The sequence below is a fragment of the Myodes glareolus genome, chromosome 24 (genome assembly GCF_982192425.1).
Source record: "Myodes glareolus chromosome 24, mMyoGla1.1, whole genome shotgun sequence".
Classification (NCBI taxonomy): domain Eukaryota; kingdom Metazoa; phylum Chordata; class Mammalia; order Rodentia; family Cricetidae; genus Myodes; species Myodes glareolus.
The window spans coordinates 17,424,508-17,443,277 of record NC_142049.1 but is presented as its reverse complement, the minus strand read 5'-3'; the positions used below and the strand labels follow the sequence as shown (position 1 = coordinate 17,443,277).

Below are 18,770 nucleotides of genomic sequence, written 5' to 3'. Positions count from 1 at the left end.
TATTTCTAGGAAAAGTGGCAAACTGCCCTGCCCTAGGTCCTGTTTCTACAGCATTCTGGCTGGCTTTTACACCCTCCCTCAAGTTAGATCCATTATGAATCTTAGGTGAGAGTCTCCATTTCATTATCTGAACCCACTGTTTCCTTGCCTTTGGAAGGGTTCTATCTTAGGTATGTTTGAAGCTAGAAATAACATCAGTAGCCTAAACCAACTCAAAATTGCAAGTTTATGTAAAATAACCTGGATTTCCTGGCTTAGAAAATTTGACCCTGAATTCTTTACGTCCCTCCCAGCTCTGTCTCCTTGGAAAGGTCATATGGAGCACTGTGATGCTTGAGTCCTCTGTCATCTTATCCTACTACCACAGCAATCCACGGGAGTTAGGTGCCGTTTTATTTAGGGTGGAGGTGTCTAAATAACCAGCTGGGAGGCAGAGAAAAATGAGTGATACAGGAGTCTTAGTGTTTGTTTTTATTCCCATCCGTAGGCAGGGTTACCCGAGCTTCTGTTCTCCCCTTCTAGGGCACTGCACCAGCACACACAGAGCAGAACAGAGAACCAGCCAAGAAGAAAAGGAAGATATGCCTGAGTTAATGTGACCTTTGGGGCATCTGCTTCATCTGTGCCCAACAGTACTCTTTGTCATACAGCCTGCACTGATGCTGGCATCCTGGTCCTGAACCCACCAAATGTCCCTTCAGTCAGGACTCTTGTGGGCAGGTCCTGCTACAGAAAATGGCTGCCTAGGGATGGCCTTTTGCAAAAAGCACATATGAGAGCCTGAGTTTAGGAACCTGCACCACTCCAATGCAGCTCCACGGGAGCAAATAACAGAGCCTCCAGATGGAGCTAGGGTCCAGGCTGGCTTCGTTTTTCCAAGGAGCCTTTGGTGAGTTCAATTATCTGGTAGATGTCCAGTGCTTCACCTGTAAGACAGTGGGAATTGGTTAGGCTGCGTCCAGAACTATGACTGAGCTCAGAAATGAAAGTATGAATATTAGGGTCAAAAAGACAGTGGGTGGGAGCACGGAGACTAACTGCCAGGAATGGCAGCTTGTCTTAGTAACAGTTTTAATAGAAAATGAGTTTCCCGACCCACTCTGCCATTTAGCACAGATACTAAGAATGCACTTTCACTCTGACTTATAAAATAAACCTTTAAACATTTCTGGTGTGGTTTTGAAAATGGGTCAGTACAGACTTAATCTTTGAAATTCTAGCATTTTCTTCATTTCCTATGAACCACTTCCTGCAACAGCTCCCTTTATGATTTGAGTGTCACATTAACTTTAGAATATGGCACATATTAAACGAAAATTTCTTCCCCAGGGAAGAAATCACCCCCCCTCCCCGTTCTATGTACGTGAGGAACAAAGACTGCTCACCCTGGGGAATCCCGTATCTCCTCTCCATCCCGGTGGGGTTAGAAGGAGTCTTACAGTCCATGGTCACTTCCTTCCTGAGGCACTGGTCAATATCCACGGCACTGAAGAAGGCCACCGACTGGGGCAGGTCATTCAGACCCAGCTTGTAGGCAAACATGCACCTGCGAGAGACCCGGTCTGCGCTCACAGCCCTGCACTGCTGTGAGGACAGGCTCCTCGCTCCCACAGATGGCGTTTCTCCTGCTTCAATCACCCACACTTAGCAAAGCCATGAAAGTGAAGGCTGTTATGCTTCCATGTTCAGCCTAACACCTCTGAGAGTGGGACACTAAACTACCATTAGGGACTCAACATGCTTCTCAGTTATTAGACCCAAATATGAGAAAAAAAAAAGTGCTGATTTTAGACATAACCACCACCCTAAGCCCAGAGGAGAGCATGGGTCATATGCTGAATTGTAAATTTGTTATTTACCCATTTATCAAGATAGATCATGATTTCCAGGTTGGTTCTGAGTGGCAGATCAACGTAAAATAGTAATATTGAACTCATCCATATGAACTAGGATTTTTAGTATAAGAAAATAAAATTCAACAGGCGGTGGTGGCACACGCCTTTAATCCCAGCACTCGGGAGGTAGAGGCAGGCAGGTCTACAAAAGCTAGTTCCAGGACAGGCTTAAAAACTACAGAGAAACCCAGTCTCAAAAAAAATAAAACAAAACAAAAAACAAAAGGAAGGAAGGCTAAAGCAGTTAGTTCTGAGTTGACAATTCAGACCTGCTCAGTGGGCCCTACACCCCAACTTACCTGGTCAGAAGGTTGGTGATCTGCAATGCCAGGGCAGCACGGTAGCGGTCCTCCTCCCGCACCAGGTAGCGGACCTCATCATGAATGCTAATGCAGAAGCGTCCATCAATGGCAAATTCCTCAAACAGCCACTTCATGGCCACAAGCATGAGGTGTAAGTAGTCCACGGCGGAGCTCTGTACCACCCAGTTCACACGGCTGGTCATGAACTAAGGGAGACCATGGACATCAGTGAGGAAAGATGCACTCGCCAGTCTGCTGCAGCTCAGGGGCCCTGCCCCTTCTCTCCGTGCTCTAAGGGTGACGAGATACCTCACCTCTCCCTGGACGACCGAGGGCTCCAGGGCTCTGCTGATGCAGCAGCCTAGCACCGGGGTACGTGGAGTGTCAGACATGGCAATGGTCTCCAGCTTGTTAAACATTTCTGACTCTGTGCCCCCCATCCAAGCTCGTTCAGCAGCCACCTCCCACTTCTTCCAGCGTGACCTAGGAGAACCGAACCATGAGGTCAGGCTTTGTCAACACCGCAATGCTAAAAACTAGCCCACACCAGTCCCTGCATCTCGAACATAGAAGGTTCTCACTTCCTTGACGCTGCTTTCCGGATCTTTCGGAGATCCTGTAGGGAAACCCAGCCATCCTCTGTCCTGTCCACAGGGAGATTCAGCTGTCTCACCAGCCATTCCCCGTCATCTGAGAGCCGGTACCTGTGGGGAGCAGCATGTCATTCCCATTAAATGGCCTCCTCTGTGGCACACCCACCTGTTTCCCAAACAGCCCCTGGTGATGCTTCTCCCCCAAGGCTATCTTCAGCAGGGAAAACAGGTTCAAGGGGCTGAATGATTTGCTGAAGTCTGCAGCTAGGAAGGGGCACAACATAGAAACTCAGGCTTTTGTGTCCCCAAAGGCCTGGGCTGTATCTTGTCAGCCCAATAAAGGGTAAAACTCAAGCCATTCCCGGTCATACAGTTCAAGGGCTTGCCTGACACTGAACTGCCCCGGGACCAAGAACCGCCTTCTGTTAGTTCAGGAGACAGAGGAGTGAAAGTACAGTGACCCCTAAAGGGGTGAAGGAACTTAGAGAAGCCAAACGCAAGATAGCCAAGCCCAGCTAACTCCTACTGCCCCAGGCTCCTAAGGGTTCCAGAACCATGTCACCTATTGGGAGGAGCATCAGGGCTTCCCCACAGTTTAGGGCTGCAGTTCAAATTCCTGTGATGTCTTCACTTCTACAACTAAGGCCCAACCTCCTTTCCATCACTGTTTTTTTGTTGTTTTTTTGAGACAGGATTTCTCTGTACTTTGGAGCCTTCCTGGAACTGCTCTGTAGACCAGGCTGGCCTTGAACTCACAGACCCGCCACTTTCTGCCTCCTGTGTGCTGGGATTAAAGGTGTGCTCCACCACCACCTGGCTCCATTACTGTCTTTCTTACCACCAGTACACTGCCACAACATGAATCCGACCTAGACACGTCGGTCACCGCCACACCCTACATTAGTTCCTCAGCTTTCAGTCTTTCTCAAAGCTTTCACTGCCTAGTGTGTATCGAGTTGGTAAAAAACTAGGGTCATCTGAGACAAGGGAAACCTCAATTGGGAAAATGCCTTCATCACACTGGCCTACAGGCAAGTCTGTGGTGCTTTTTTTTTTTTAATTAATGAATTATGTGGAGGATACAGCCCACTGTGGGTGGTTCCACCCCAGGCAGGGAGTCCCAGACTATGTAAAAACTAGGCTTAGCAAGCCAAGCCACTAAGCCATATTCCTCGGTGGCCTCTTCACTTCATCCATGTCCCCCGGTGATGGAAGAGAACCTGAGAGTTGAGCTGTAAGACGAAATAAACCCTTTCTTCCCCAAATTGCTTTTGGTCATTGTGTTAATCACAGAAACAGAAACCTAACTAAGACGGTTTCCACGATCATCAGCTATCTAAATGGGGACACTACACGGTACACGTAAGAGAACTGCCACTCTACCGCTACCTCTCCTCCTCCGCTCCTGAGCCTACCCAAGAGCCGGGGAAGGGCCTGAGCACACGGCATGTAGCACTGGAGGAGGAAACAGAAGGCTTCTGTAAGGACTAGCCTGCACTCTGGTTTCTATTCCCTCATCCTGTCTCCTGTGTCTGCTCACTCCTGTCCTAAAGCCATGAGCATAGGACCCTGTCCTGTGTGTGTCAACTTGACACAAGCTAGAGTCATCGCAGAGAAAGGAGCCTCCAGAGTTGAGGAAAGGCCTCTATGAGATCCAGCTGTAAGGCATTTTCTCAATTAGTGATCAATGGCGGAGGGCCCAGCCTATGGTAGGTGGTGGCAATCAGGCTGAGCAAGCCATGGGAAGCAAAGCAGTAAGCAGCTCCCTCCATGGCTTCGACTCCTGCCTCCAGGGTCCTGTCCTGTTTGAGTTCCTGACCTGACTTCCTTCAGTGATGAACAGCAATGTGGAAGTGTAAGACAAATAAAACCCTTCCTTCCCAACTTGCTTTTTGGTCATGGTGCTTCATCGCAGCAGTAGAAACCCTAACTGAGACAGACCCCTAAGCTACTGCGGATTAATTACAGCTATGGATGAATGCTTCATGACAATGTACTCTAAGTACAGCTTTACCCTGTGAGGAAAAATTCACACTAACTATAAAGACAACATTACACTTAAAGCTAAACCATCCTGCAGCTAGGTTTAGAGGGAGAGCACTCAAGGGAGGGGCGAGAGATGGAGGAGAGAGCTGTAAAGCAGGCCCTCGGTCCCAGACGCTAATGTGCTGGGAAAGGAACTCACCGGCGGAGGCCTTTCGTGACAGCATACATCTGCTGGGCCTTCTCGGCTGCCTCCTGCCTTGTGAGCCTGTGGTTGAACTGCATGAGCAGGCGCTCGGCAAAGGACTGCCCAGCCCCGTAGATCCGGCCATAGTTGAAGACTTTGGCGTGCTCCCGGCTAATGCCGACGGTGGCGGCTGTCTTACTATGGAGGTCGGTGCCCCTGCTCTTCCTGCCCTGCAGCGTCATCCAGCCAAAGGCCGTGCAGCCTGGAGAACGGACAACAGTGAGAAGCTCAGGAATATTTGGCCCTGCCACCCCACCCTGCACAAGCCACAGGTCCTGTTTACCATGCATGCCAGCGAAGTGAGCATCTCCAAGTACAGCTGCAATCCACAGTTCCTGGGAGTCCACATCAGCACCCACGAGGACATAGCCAGGTGGAGCCTGCACCATGGCTTTCAACTCACTGCCTACCCGGTCAGGCTGCAGGAAGAGTGTGGTCAGGCCCACCTAGAAGCCCAAGGCAACTGCTCCTGGATTCCCAGGCTCAGGGCTTACAAAGCACTGGCTCTTTCCCAAGGGAAGACTAGAGAACAGCACACAGCACTAACCCAGACTCTGTGCAGAGATGGCCCGTTGGGGGCAGGGTAGAAATGAGAAAACCCTAAAACTGTATGCCAGCACCCCACCAACTTGGCTCATCTAAACTCAGTAATGGCTGTGGCCACTATGTCTGGCACTGTCTAGCTAGCAGCAGGCACCTAAAACACATCTGCTGAAGGAATGAATGACATGGAGTCAGATTTGAACCACAGCAACTTTAGTTTTCTTCCCATGTCCCTTAGTAAACCAAAGGCTCTGAGGTAGTTTCCCAAGACCTAAGAGAGGAGGACAGAAGCCGGGAGCAGAAGTGGACATGTACCTGACCATAGAGGAGGACAGAAGCCGGGAGCAGAAGTGGACATGTACCTGACCATAGAGGAGGGCAGAAGCCGGGAGCAGAGTGGACATGTACCTGACCATAGAGGAGGACAGAAGCCGGGAGCAGAGTGGACATGTACCTGACCATAGAGGAGGGCAGAAGCCGGGAGCAGAGTGGACATGTACCTGACCATATAGGAGGACAGAAGCCGGGAGCAGAGTGGACATGTACCTGACCATAGAGGAGGGCAGAAGCCGGGAGCAGAGTGGACATGTACCTGACCATATAGGAGGACAGAAGCCGGGAGCAGAGTGGACATGTACCTGACCATAGAGGAGGGCAGAAGCCGGGAGCAGAGTGGACATGTACCTGACCATATAGGAGGACAGAAGCCGGGAGCAGAGTGGACATGTACCTGACCATAGAGGAGGACAGAAGCCGGGAGCAGAGTGGACATGTACCTGACCATAGAGGAGGACAGAAGCCGGGAGCAGAGTGGACATGTACCTGACCATAGAGGAGGACAGAAGCTGGGAACAGAGAGGACATGTACCCAAGCATAGAGGAGGACAGAAGCCGGGAACAGAGAGGACATGTACCCGAGCGTTGCTGGCAGTGAGCCAAGTGGGCTCCACAGCCCGGCGGGTGATGGTGCCAGCAGTCACCACCTGGGGCAGAATGGCCCCATAGCGGCCTTCCTCATCGAAGTTAGGGTGCCTGGGATGGAGAAGCAGAGAAGAGTCAGCAGCTTGCTCTGGCCCGAAGACCCACACCACTCAGTTCTCTTCCTCACAACCACTCAGTAAGCCGTACCTGGTCACAGCACGGGGCAGAGCAGACCTGGGAAGCCATACCACCATCTGGGAGCTGTAGGACAAGAAGGCCGAAGCTCAGCAGACATGGCAAGCAGAATCCACCTCAGTGCGCTGTCACCAGCGTTTGTACCTGACCAGCTTCAGGGACACTGGGTTCCCTTGAGGCCTGGCATCAACTCCCTTCTCACTAACCTTACTCAGGTAGGCTCTGGGCCTCACAGAAGAATCCAGGAAGTGGTGAGGCTTTGCAGGTAGCTCTGACCCTCCCCCTGCTACCACTGCCTCTCTGCAGTCAGGGCAGACTACCAACCCCGCACAGAGGGCTGTGACCACAACCATCTGGAATGACCTTTGAGATGAATTCATTTCAAACCCTAACACAGGTTACAGATAACCAGTCCTCCAAGGTCTTTATTGACAACTCATGGCTCTAGTAGATAAGTTAGGAGCTGGGAAGAACCATCGAAGTCCTACCATAGCACTCTACATAATCAGAGAAACAAACTGAAGTCGGAGAGGGAGAAGCATGCTCAAGATCCATGTCACCCGAACAAACAGCTAAGCCTCTAAACTACAGCTGGGCTGCTACAGCAGAGAAGAATGGGAGGAAAGGAGGCTTGGGGCTGCAGACACCTGACAGCTACACAGACACGCCTCCTGCTACCCCACTTTGGCCTACCTGATACGTTTATGAGCATTCCTCCAAAAAGAAATCATTTTATTTATTTCCAGGGCACGTGGTCCACTGGCACCTCCTGGGCCAGCCTGCAGGGTGCCATCCTCCATCTTGGGCAGGAAATCCTTGGCAAAGGGACTTCCCACATTGTAGGTGTTACCATCCTGTAGAGGACAAGGAAGGCAGGGTTGGTGACAGCTGGGGAACTGACACAGGCACTAGGCCTCTCCCAATAGAACCCAGAACCTCCAGCAAATGGGTCAATTCCCACATTGGTATCTTGCACATATGTAAGAGCATGCCCACACATGCTAAGATAATCATACAAAAGTAGTGTCAACAACCAAGAGAAGCTACGAGATGGCAGATACAATGTGGGACATTGATTTATGTCCGTGTCAATTAATCTCACTAGGATGCCTCTCACCATTCAGTTTTCCAAAGAAAAACGTAAGCACCAGAGACGAAACTTGCCCCAAGTCATACTCTGCTCCACTACTACTGTCGGTCCCACAGAAAGCCGCCTCCTGGTCTGGTAACCCCAGCATCCTGCTCTGGGCTTAACCACAGTGAGAACACGAGGCACGCACAAACCGGAGCACATACCTTGTGAGGCAGCTTGAAAAACCAGCAACCAGGGATATCCACATCATTATAAGGTCCATTGCCATGGTGGTAAGTGGGCTGGCTGGTTTGGGGGACACAAGCAGCAGGCTGTGGGGGCCACACAACCAGATCAGGCCCTGCTTTATTTAGCACCTGCTTTCAGCAAGGGCTGGGGGTGAGGGGATGGGAAAAGGGGCTGAAACTGAGCAGGCAAACTGGAAAGTGACAGGAAGGCATAAGGTCATGGGTTTCGTTTCCTCCTTGGTCTCCCTACAGGACCAGAGGGGAGCAGGGGAGCATCTCCAAACCCAAGACCTCGTGAACTCTGGCGGGAGCAAGGGAGTTCCCAGTCGTCCACTACCTCCCAGAGAACCCGAACAGGTGTCTTGCTCACCAGCGTTAAGGATTGACCCAGCAATGAATTCTCCATCTTGGCCTCAGCTTCCACATCTAAGCAGCCCAGTTCTTCTGCCTGAATGGGCCCAGGAATCGGGTTAGAGAGGCGGGCAGCTGCAGGCCTGACTCCACCAGCCCTTTCCTCAAGGGAACTCAGACCAGATCAGTCCAGTCTAAGATGAGCAACCACAGCAGCTCCCACACAAAAGGTACCCCATTTTCCTAGGAAAACAACAGGCTGAGAGCACATCCTCACCGTCTGCCACATGGTACTACTGTCGGTGACTAAGAACTCCTCTGCCAGCTCTGCCTCCTGAGTCTGCAACTGCTGCTTCCCCTGTTCAAGACAGTGCTTCTCGTACAAGGCCTCGATAGCTCTGGGCGGAGAGAACAACTGCCGGTTACTGGTGCTGCTCAGGCCGTGCAGCTTGTGGGGTGTTCTATGGGTCCCTTTCTTTAGACCTCACATCAGCTCTGAGGAAGGAGACAGCAATTTCCCTGGGTTTTAAACAGAATGACCGACCCAAAGACTTAGCACTGATGACAGTCTGGGGTGCCATAGCTGGCCTGACTCAAATTCCAGCGCCTCTATGCTTGAGAGTTCTGGAAGCAAAGCAGCAGGGAAAATCGAGACTGAGGGCTCCCCTGCGGATTCAGCAGAGCAAGGCCACCTCGGTCCCTTCCATTTGAAAGCCGGACTAGTGACTCCAGCTGTCCTGTGGAACCAGACTCGGGGCCATTCTAAATACCTTGACCTCTCCTCAACACCTGCTAGCCCCGAAGTTCAGGGTTTGTGACCTCAAACAGGGCAGCCAGCTTCTCCAGGCCCCGTTAGTTATAAATGTGGACACCAGGCCTGGAAGACACTTGCCTCCTGTGCACGAGGACAGATTTCAATCTCCAGTACCATGAAATTAAAAAATTAAAAATAAAAAATAAATAAAGCCAGTGTGGTATCTCACACCTATAAGTCTAGCAGTTGAAAAGCTGAGCCAGGGGCTGGAGAGTTGGCTCAGTGGTTAAGAGCACTCTTAACCCGCTGCTCTTCCAGAGGACACAGGTTCGGTTCCTAGCACACACATGGTGGTTCATGACCATCCACAAGTCCAGTTTCAGGGGATCTGACACCCTTTTCTGACCTTTGACATGAACCAGGCATACATGTGGTACAGAGACAAACAGTTATATAAGTAAAAATAAAAATAGTAATGATAATTTGAAAAAAATAAAAAAAGCTGAGACTAGATTGCCTAGTGAATTCCAGGCTAGCCTAGGCTTCAGAGTGAAACCCTGTCTCAAAAACAAATAGATAAATAAAATAAAAAATAAATAAAAGTAAAGCTCTTTTCCCATGGAGCTGCTTAGACACCTGCAAAATGCTCAGTAACACACTGTCTGGCACATAAAGAACACCCACACTCTACCCAAGGAGAGCAGCGAGCCTGCCCCTTCCCAGCCACATCAAAACCTTCCCTGTGTTACTGTGAAAGCAGCTGTGCAGCTGGGCCTCGACAGCGAGGCTGAGGTCCCGAGGGTCGGAGGACCCATGGGAGAAAGGACTAGAACCCAGACACCTGGCCCTGGAGCTGACCTTGGGTACTCCAGTACAGGAAGCTACTGGATCCAGAACCTGAATCTTACCTGTAGGGGCAGGCTAGCCCAGCTGACTCTACAGTGGAGCTCACTGGCAGCTCAGCCAGATTATCCCGTCGCCCAGGCACCAGGTAGCCCCAGCCATGGGTGTCGGAGTAGTGTAGAGGAAAACCATCCCAGGTCAGTGCCATGAGCTTAGGAGTGACCCGCATCTGCAGGCTGAGGAGGCTGGGGCCTGGAGTCCATGTGGGGTCATCTAGCCGAGGGCAGAGCTTCCGGTACCACCTATTACCCAAACAGGGAAAATTAAAAAAAGGTGTCCCACTAAGGAGTAAAGAAGGGTCTCTCTTCCATGATGTGCCCTACCCACCTTCCAAGGCCTCCAGGCTTTCTGGTGACTCTCCTTTGGGAGGCTTTGAACCTGTTTGGTATTTCCTAGACTTATTCAAGCTACCTCAGAAGGCAAACCCCATGTGTCTCACTGGCATCCTCCAGTCAAAGCTCCTTTCCAGGCTCAATGCAGTCTCTACGCAGAAGAACAGCTCTTCCTTCCTACCCACAAGAACTCCTGCTGTTGTAGACACAATTCTGTCTGAGACCAAAGTGAGGTACCCAAGGCATCTGCATTCAGGGTCATATAAGTACCATGAGGCCACACCACTGTTTTCTATGGCTGCTCTTTTTCTCACCTCTGCCTCTAAGACACCAGTGAAGGGCGCCTCCTCAAGGAAATTGCCTCTTATTTCCACAGGCCCAAGAGAACGGCCTCTAAACTAGACAGATGCTCTAAGTCTCATCACAGTCAGCAGCAACACTGGCTGCTCTGCACACCCGCTGCCCCTAGGAGGGAGATGAGCTACCCTGCAGCTGCCACAGGGAGCATGCACACAGCAGGGGCTCAATGCACTGTGCTGACTGTGTCCAGAGAGCCACTGGGGTCAGAGTAAACACAACTGAGCAGAAATGGAAGGTGGAACGATGCCGAGGCCAAACAGGAGTGCCCTGACAATCATGCAGGACAGCCTCTGTACACCGGAGAGAACCAGCCTTACGCAGGGTGTCCAGGAAGGTGCTGGGGTCGCTTAGGCAGGAGGTCTGTGGTACTCTCCAGCTGCTGTAAACGGGTGCGAGCCACTACATCTTGCTGAAGCTCCTCCTCCTCACTGGGTGGTCCAGGATCTGTGCCAGAGTCAGGAGGTAAGGACCAGAAGGGACTCACAGGTCTGAAAGACTACAGTAACCCCTCCTTCCAAGGACACCCTGGGTCCTAGGACTGTCCCAGCGATCACCCTGTCCCATCTCCCACCTAAGTTTCCCACCTTCCTGATCTGTAGGCTCCCCAAAGGGCCTAGCTCCCTCGATGGGCAAACGTGAGGCTGGCTTCTTCACCTTCGTCTTTTTCTGCTTAAACTCCTGCAAATCCCACTCTAGGTCCCAGAGCCAAGGGTCTTCTTTGTACCTGCAGAGCCAGTCCACCAGGCAAGGGTTAAGGCTGAGCTAAAATCCAGGCCTCCTGCCTGCCCATCCCCTGCCTGCCCCAGGACCTGACTACCTCTCTCCTGAGTGCAGTTGGCAGGCATCATTAGCCAGATCCATCAGTGACTTCTTCATCTCCCGCTGGAGCTCCTCGTATGTGCTCTGTGCCTCTGCCAGGTAGCGCTCCCAGTTCTGGTTGACAGGCAGGTAGGAGACACCCATCTCCAGCATGCCAGCCAGAGTCACTGGGTGGGGGCACCTTGGGGACAGAAACCAAGGGCTTCCATAAATGACCACAAAAGACAAGGCTTGGGCCCAATTCCTAAGACAATTTGACAAGCTCAACCCAGCCAGCTTTGTGGCAAAGTTCTAAAATCGGACAGGCTTGCACCCCGCTTCACTGCTATCCAGCCTGCATCGGTCACCTGACTTCTCTGGGCCTCAGTTCCTTTACCTGTACCACGAAAATAACATCCCCTTTTCAGGGGCAGTATGAAAATGATAGGGGGAAAAAAAAGAATGAGGGCCATTGAATGACAAGCCCACCTCAGGCACTGTGACTATCCCATACACGCCAATGACTGCCTACGACCCCAGAACCAGGAGAACAGTAGATCTGTATGGATTTCTCGATGAAAACAGAGGCTCACAGAAACCAGGTTACTTGTCTAAGGTCAGTGAGGATACAGCGGCCAAGGTTTGAATCTTGGGAGAATAACATGACCATGACTACATCATCAGACTGACTCACTAAAAAACAGACAGGGAATTGGGACCACACACGAGATGAGCCCCTAGGACTCCAGAAACCCAGAGTCCAGGGCCCACATGGATACCACTGAACAGAGGGCTCCATTCTGCCAGTCTACAAAGCTAAGTGACCAGCCTGATTCCAATGGGATTGGTCAGGACCTCCCCACACCCAGGGAGTTCACCTGGCTCTCCCTCACCTCTCCAAGAAGAGTGGCAGCTGCTGCTGGAAAACCTCATAGGTGGCCCACACATCACGGGCACAGTACTGCATCAGATCCTAGCACAAGGTGACAGGAACTTGTTGGGAGGTGGGACAAGCACCTAGTGCCACTGTCACGTCTCAGGGGCAGACCCAGCAGCTGTATCTCCCCAAGTTCAGCTGCTGGTCAGTCACAGCCCATGTCCCCGGAGCTCTGTGCCAACACCATACCTGGAAGTTCTCCCGGATATCTCGCATGCTGCCCTTGATGAACAGTTCCCGGGGCTCCTTCTCTAGGGGAGGCCCCCCCACATAAAGGCTGTGCACATCTGCAAGATTGTTGGCGCTGCTGATGTTCATCCAGTCCCAAGATGAGATCTGAGAGACCAAAGGGAGGTCAGCTTGACTTCAGCCCAGCAAGCAGACCGGGGACCTCAGCACCCTCTCAGGGCGGTCCCAAGCGCACTCTCACCTCTGGACCACTGGCTTTCCTCTGAGACTTCTGACTTCGATGTGTGGGGTGCCGGGTCTTGTGCTTGCCCTGCTTGGCTGCCATCCACAGACTGCGCTGGAAGCTGCTCAGCCCGGAGATGGCCATGTGCATGCTCATAGTGTCCAGAAAGCGCATGCGGGAGCCCTGAAGAGAGGGCGGGAGAGGAGAGGCTGCAACAGAGGCGCTAGCTGGCCACTGCTTCAGTGGTATTGATCCCAGCCCCACCTTAACTCTTAATCCAACACAAAACACAGAAGTTTGTGCTGGTCCCAACACGTGCGAGGGACCTCCCAAACTCCTGAATGTGCAGAACTGGCTCAGTCCAAATACACAAGTGCTTCCTCCCAGATTCCAACAACAACTCTGGGCAGCTCGGGGGAGATGAGCTAAACAAGACCTTCAAAGCTTCGGGTCAGGCTCCAGCTCTGGTCCTGACCCCTCACAAGTTAACAAGGCTGTGCCTTAGTGCCCTAAATGCCAGGCTAAGGGTGCTGCCAGGGTACTTCCTTGCCCTGCCTATCACCTTAGCCTGTTATGAAGATTCAAAGAAAAAGTGTTTTACAATCTGAGAACTGTCACTACCACACACCAGGCATTTCTACCTGTCTGACACATGTGCTAATCAAACTCTCCTAAAGGTACGTCGAGGGAGCTCCTATTAGCTCTCTTTACAGAAAAAGACAAAAAACAAAGCAAACAAAAAAACCCCCGAGGCTTAGAGATGTTAAGGAGATCACACTGAGCACTAATGAATGGGGCAGGCTGTGGCCCAGGCTCTAACTTGGAACCCTCAAAAGCTGTAAAATGCCACAAAAAGAGCCATTTTTATTCTGGAACAACTTCCAGTCCTATGCCAACACACTGAGATGGAACTCCCTGCACCGTTTAGGGAAGAGAGGGGTCATCTGCCTCAACAGTCTCAGACACCACACTAAACTGTTTCAGTTCTGTTTTGGGGAGTCAGCAGCTGGTCAACAGAAGTCCCTGCGGATGCTGCAAAGCAGGAGGAAACAGTGGTCAAGAAAGCAATGCTTGGGCTGGAGAGATGGCTCGGGGTTAAGAGTATTGACTGCTCTTCCAGAGGACCAGGGTTCAATTCCCAGCATCCATATGGCAGCTCACAACTCTCTATAACTCCAGTTTCAGGGGACCCAACACCCATAGCAAAACACCAATGCAAGCCAGGTGGTGGTGGCGCACACCTTTAGTCCTAGCACTTGGGAGGCAGAGGCAGGCAAATCTCTGTGAGTTTGAGGTCAGCCTGGTCTACAAAGTGAGTTCCGGGACAGCCGAGGCTACACTGAGAAATCCTGTCTTGAAAAACCAAAACCCTTAGCAAAGGAAATAGGGCTCTGAGACCAACTTGTGCCAAAGCCTCCCATTCCCACAACCTTACCTGAATCAAATACTGTTCCCTGATATGGGCTCGGTCATAGCAAACATTGTGCCCCACCACTAACTGTTCCTGCCAGTCCTGCTGGGTGGAGCTGCAGGCACTGGCAGAGATGTCCAAGGGGATTAGGTCAGCCGGCGATAGCTGGCTGGTCCAAGAGTAACGCTCTTCCACCAGCCGCCGGCTGCACCAGGAATACCTGAAGGAAACAAGTGGGCAGCTTTACCATGAAGGAAAAGACTTCTGTTCCACACCACCCACCGCATGCCAGATCCCCAAGGGGTGCGACTCAGTCACACAAGTCAGGGGTCATTGGGGAGAGAAATTAGAAAGCTTCTTTACTATCCAACTCCCATAGACTAACAAGGCGCAAGACACTATGGTAGCGGGTGCCATGTGCAGGAAGGCATGCAGGCCCAGGCTGAGGCTGCAGCTAGCTCTGAGGCCTTTATGGGTTGTGACCAACCCCTTGTGTCTTTAGGCACAAAATAGCTAGTGTTCCAAGTGCTAATAAAGGAGAGAGTGGTAATATAAGCCAGAGAGAAGAACTTTTTAACTGAAAATGGCAGAAAAGAAAAGCAATGGCATGTGCTGCAGACACACACAGGGGAAAACATCCACCGGCTGCGGAGATTCTGGAGGAAAAAAACAAATCATGCACTCTCCAGGAGCAACACCCTGGGTGAGACGCCACAGAGCACACCACGATGAGAGAATGTATGCACATGTGCAGAGTGGGTGTGGAAGAGACAGGATGAGCGCTGGGTCTTTATGGGGGGGGGGGAGGCGCTGACACTAACTCAGGAGAAGGTCAGTCAGCTCCAGATCCCAAGGCAAAGTGGGGAGAATGGTCACTGACAAAAGCCTGCCACGAGCCACACACTGTTCCAAAGGCCAAGGCCACTCAGGAGACAACACAGCCCTGACGGTGCTCCCTGCAACCTTTGGGGAAGACAGGCGCCATCTGCAAAGCTAGCTGCCGAGAAGCTGGCAAAGTCTAAGGCACACTCCATGGTGGGACTGCCTAGGGTGCTCGAGCTGGAGTCCTTCCTCTTTTACCCCGGCTGGGCAAAGTCCTTTGAAACAACAGAAGCAAGGGCCCAGGAATGCTAACTACTCAAAGCTATGAGGACGACAAGGACTTCAGTTAGCAAAAGCCATACTGGTGTCTAGACACAGGCCTGCAGCTGCTCGTGAAGCCATCTTCTTACAAACTTATTTGTGATTTAACAAAAACAAAAACAAAACGGCAGGTAGAGTCAAAATTAGAGGAGCTGGAACCCCTGCCATCAACACTAAACTTCTCCTTGCACTCTCAAATGCCAAAGGCCTGGGTATCCCTTCAGGCAGATAATCCCTTATCAAAGCCTTAGGAAGCTACCTTCTGGGAGACTCGCTGTCCGGGCTTCCACCCAACTCCTCCAAGCTGTGAGCTGGTCGGGTTCTAAACCACGGGGCACCGCTCTCGAGGCACCAGCCACAACCGCGAGGGTCAGACTACCAGGAGGAAGGTCTCTGCGTGAGCTCAGGCCGGCAGGCAAACTAAGCAAGGCCCCCAGCACCACTGGCCAAATGGAATGAGAATGAGGGCAGAGTGGGAAGGAAAAGAGAAGGAAGTGAGGAGGGTAGAAGAAGAAGGGGACTTGACTTGTCCAAAAGTGACCAACTGTCCAAAAAAACTGGCTGTCACTGTTTCCTTCCAGCCACCAAAGCCGACTTGATCTTTCCACCTGACGGCTGGCACCCCCTTGACTGTGGCCATCGAGTGACAGAAGCACTGGGGTCCTATCGTGACTTCCACGACATCAAGGCAAAGTCTTCTAGACGTGCTCCAGCCACGGATGCCTACCTTATCTATTTAGCCACGCTTTCACCACTTTCAACTGCACACACAACACTTCGCAGCTTTCTTTACAAAGATGTAGCCTCCAATAGGAATAAAGAAACTGCCAACTTTTTTTTGCTGGCCATGCCTGAGAGCCTTAAGGCTGTAAATAGTATCTTACTCCTGGAACGAAGAATAAAGAAGGGGAGAGACAGTACCGCCATCACTGCTTGGAAAAGAAACGTGGGTAGCACTTAGAAAGTTATTTAACAAGAAAAGAGAGACTGGATATTCCTGTTTGGGACCAAACTGTCTACCTGTAAGGAAGCTGTATTTCTCAGCTGGGGGCGGTCAAGACTAGGCCACCTCCAGGGTCATTTGGAAAGGTTGACTGAACAGGATTTGGTCTGACATTTCTGGAATACACTGGGGATGCTGAGCATTTTAAACTGCCTAGAACAATCCCACCGAAAACATCTTCCTGTCCAAAATAACCATCGGCATTTCCAAATGCAAACACTTTTCAGGCTGATTTGTCACAGAAGTTCTTAGGGGTCAGGGGTTGAGGCCCAAACTCGTGGTCATCTTAAAAGGTCTCTTTGTCTCAAACACAACACTGATCCTCTGCATGACCTCTGACACTCGCTTGGGCGTTGTCCAGAGCCTGTGTATCTTTTCCACCACAGTGAGCCCCACAAAAGTAGGATTAAGGGGTTTAGTTCACCAAGCCAGCAGTCCTTAAATGAGCACACAGCAGGAACTCAGAAATTGTTCGCTGAACCAAACCATTTAGCTGGGCCCCCTACAAACGATAGGTCCATGTTCCTAAACCTCCACTTACCAGGCCGAGGGGGATATGGCCACCGCCAAAGTGGGGCAGGTTCCCTCTGCCAAGCAAACCTCCACGTCGAACACCAGGGCCCGCTCCTCGGGGATGACCACGGGTTCGGCCTCCCCCTCGGGGCCGTACCGGGTCCAGCCCTCCGCCCAGGCCCAGCTCTCGGGCTGGGGCGGCAATTGGGCCTCCAATAACGAGGCGGCCGCCTCCAAGTACGGCAGGCTCTGCTTCTGGGCCAGGAGGCGGAAGTGCTGGTCCAGGTTGCCCCCGTAGAGCCGGGGCAGGCGCAGCTGCACGTCTGGCAAGGGCGTGGTCGGCTGCCCCCAGAGCCCGTGCTTCTGCAGGTGCTTGATGCTGCGCTGCACCGCGGCCTCGTCGGGCCTCTCCCCTCCGCACCCGAAGATTTGCTCGTGCAGCCCTCTCGAGAGCATCTGGATGAGCAAAGGGTTGAGCCGCAGCTGCCCGTCCTCCGAAGAGGGCACTTGCGACCGCGGCGGCCCGTCGCTGGGGACGGGGTCGAGGACGGAGCTGGAGACCCTGCGACCGGTTGCTGGAACTGGTCCCGAGCACATCCTGCTGCTCGCCACCTTCTTCCAGAGCAGGCGGCTCATGGTGGGTGCAGGGAGCCCCCCGCTGTGAGTCGGGACTCCTGGCCTTGGGCTCCAGCTTGACTGCTTTTACTGGCCGAAAGACTCAGAGAGAGAAACGCCCCCTCTCTGTGTTCCTGGCAGTGAAATGGGTCTCACCATGCCTGCCTTCCTCGCACAAATCCTAAAGGAGATAGATGACAGAATGTTATTACAAGTGTCTTGTCTCGGACACACGGCTTATCACTCGTGAGACATTTGCCGCCTGCCAAGCACACTCTCCGCTTGCTTGATCTTAGCCAAAAGGCCAGAGGAGTGTAGGTGCGTTTTCTGCTACGCCTCCAACAACCTTAAGAAACGGCACTGTCCCTCCGGCGGGAAGAGCCACATGGGCTCAGTGGACATGGAGGAGCCGCCGGAGATGTAGGACTAGGGAGACGCAGACCAGAGTCGCGGCTCTCCAACTACGTGACCTTGGGCGAACAAGCTCTTTAGGTCCCGACCTCCTCTGAAAAATGGGGTTAGGGTCTCTAGGAGTCACGGGGCAAAGCTGCCGGGAGTGACAGAGGACGCGACCGTCGCGTCGCGCCGCCCCGGCCCCAGCAGGCGCTCGGCAGACAGCAGCGGCCAGCACCAAACCGACGGCGGCTCGAGGGCCTAGCGGCCGGCTTCGAACCCGCCGGGCGGGCCACAGCCCCGCCGTCCCCTGCCACCCCCGGGCTGGCCCAGGGTGCCCCGCTCGGGGCGTCGGCGGCCACCCCCGCGCGTCGGGACACCGGGGAAGTCGTTGCAGCCGCCGCCGCCACCGAGTCGCGCTGGGACCGGCCGCCGCCCTGCTCCGGGCCGCGTCCCCCGGCTGGAGACGGAGCAGCCGCGCCGCCTCGCCGAGCCCGGCCTCCCCCTGCCGAGCCCGCCGGAAACCTCGCTCTGCTCCGCGCCTCTCGTCCTGCGGCAGCCCCACGGCCCTAGTGACGACGCGGCGTCCGCTGCGAGCGGCCCACGCAGCCTCCGGGTGGCGTGTGGCCTCACCGGCAGCCGCAACTGGCAGAGTGCGCGAGCGAGGTCCCGCGGCTGCCCAGAGGCAGGCGGGAGACTCCCCGGGTGCCCAATCGGAGCGCGGCCAATGGAGCCGCCCGCCCGCGGGGGTGGGAGAGGGACTTCCGGGCGGGCCCTGCAATTCCCCCCCCTCCGCCAGGAGAAGATGGAGCAGTCTGAAGCTGCTTTAATGCTTTAAGCTACATA

The 18,770-nt window shown here is 53.0% G+C and overlaps 2 protein-coding genes across 4 annotated transcripts in view; one reads left to right on the top strand and one right to left on the bottom strand.

The window, feature by feature from the left end:
* Fanci (FA complementation group I) overlaps positions 1 to 1,168 on the top strand; it is a 59,261-nt gene extending 58,093 nt beyond the window's left edge. For all 3 annotated transcript variants that reach the window (XM_087901442.1, XM_087901441.1, XM_087901443.1), the window contains exon 38: positions 523 to 1,168. In XM_087901442.1, the coding sequence (XP_087757568.1) occupies positions 523 to 594 (72 nt within the window). In that variant the 3' untranslated portion in view covers positions 595 to 1,168. The remainder of the gene's footprint in view (positions 1 to 522) is intronic.
* Positions 457 to 18,573, bottom strand: Polg (DNA polymerase gamma, catalytic subunit). The gene is made up of 23 exons (XM_085682616.2): positions 18,450 to 18,573; positions 16,945 to 17,712; positions 14,282 to 14,477; positions 12,865 to 13,029; positions 12,624 to 12,770; positions 12,391 to 12,470; positions 11,517 to 11,699; positions 11,284 to 11,423; positions 11,017 to 11,143; positions 10,013 to 10,249; positions 8,628 to 8,748; positions 8,370 to 8,447; positions 7,976 to 8,083; positions 7,373 to 7,533; positions 6,692 to 6,745; positions 6,478 to 6,595; positions 5,304 to 5,439; positions 4,976 to 5,222; positions 2,779 to 2,901; positions 2,512 to 2,680; positions 2,195 to 2,403; positions 1,386 to 1,546; positions 457 to 926 (listed from the first exon to the last, which is right to left on the bottom strand). The coding sequence occupies exons 2-23, from the start codon at positions 17,550 to 17,552 to the stop codon at positions 850 to 852; spliced, it is 3,645 nt and encodes a 1,214-aa protein (XP_085538742.2). The 5' UTR covers positions 17,553 to 17,712; positions 18,450 to 18,573; the 3' UTR covers positions 457 to 849.
* Between the last annotated feature and the right edge of the window lie 197 nt (positions 18,574 to 18,770).

Bases quoted from the DNA above. Each gene is read 5' to 3' on its own strand.
- Polg (XM_085682616.2), bottom strand. From the start codon at position 17,552: ATGAGCCGCCTGCTCTGGAAGAAGGTGGCGAGCAGCAGGATGTGCTCG. The intron at 8,448-8,627 runs GTGAGGATGTGC...GGGCCCATTCAG, and splicing joins GTAGTACCATGTGGCAGACG to GCAGAAGAACTGGGCTGCTT. The intron at 5,440-6,477 runs GTACATGTCCTC...CTCTTCCTGCAG, and splicing joins TCACTGCCAGCAACGCTCGG to CCTGACCGGGTAGGCAGTGA.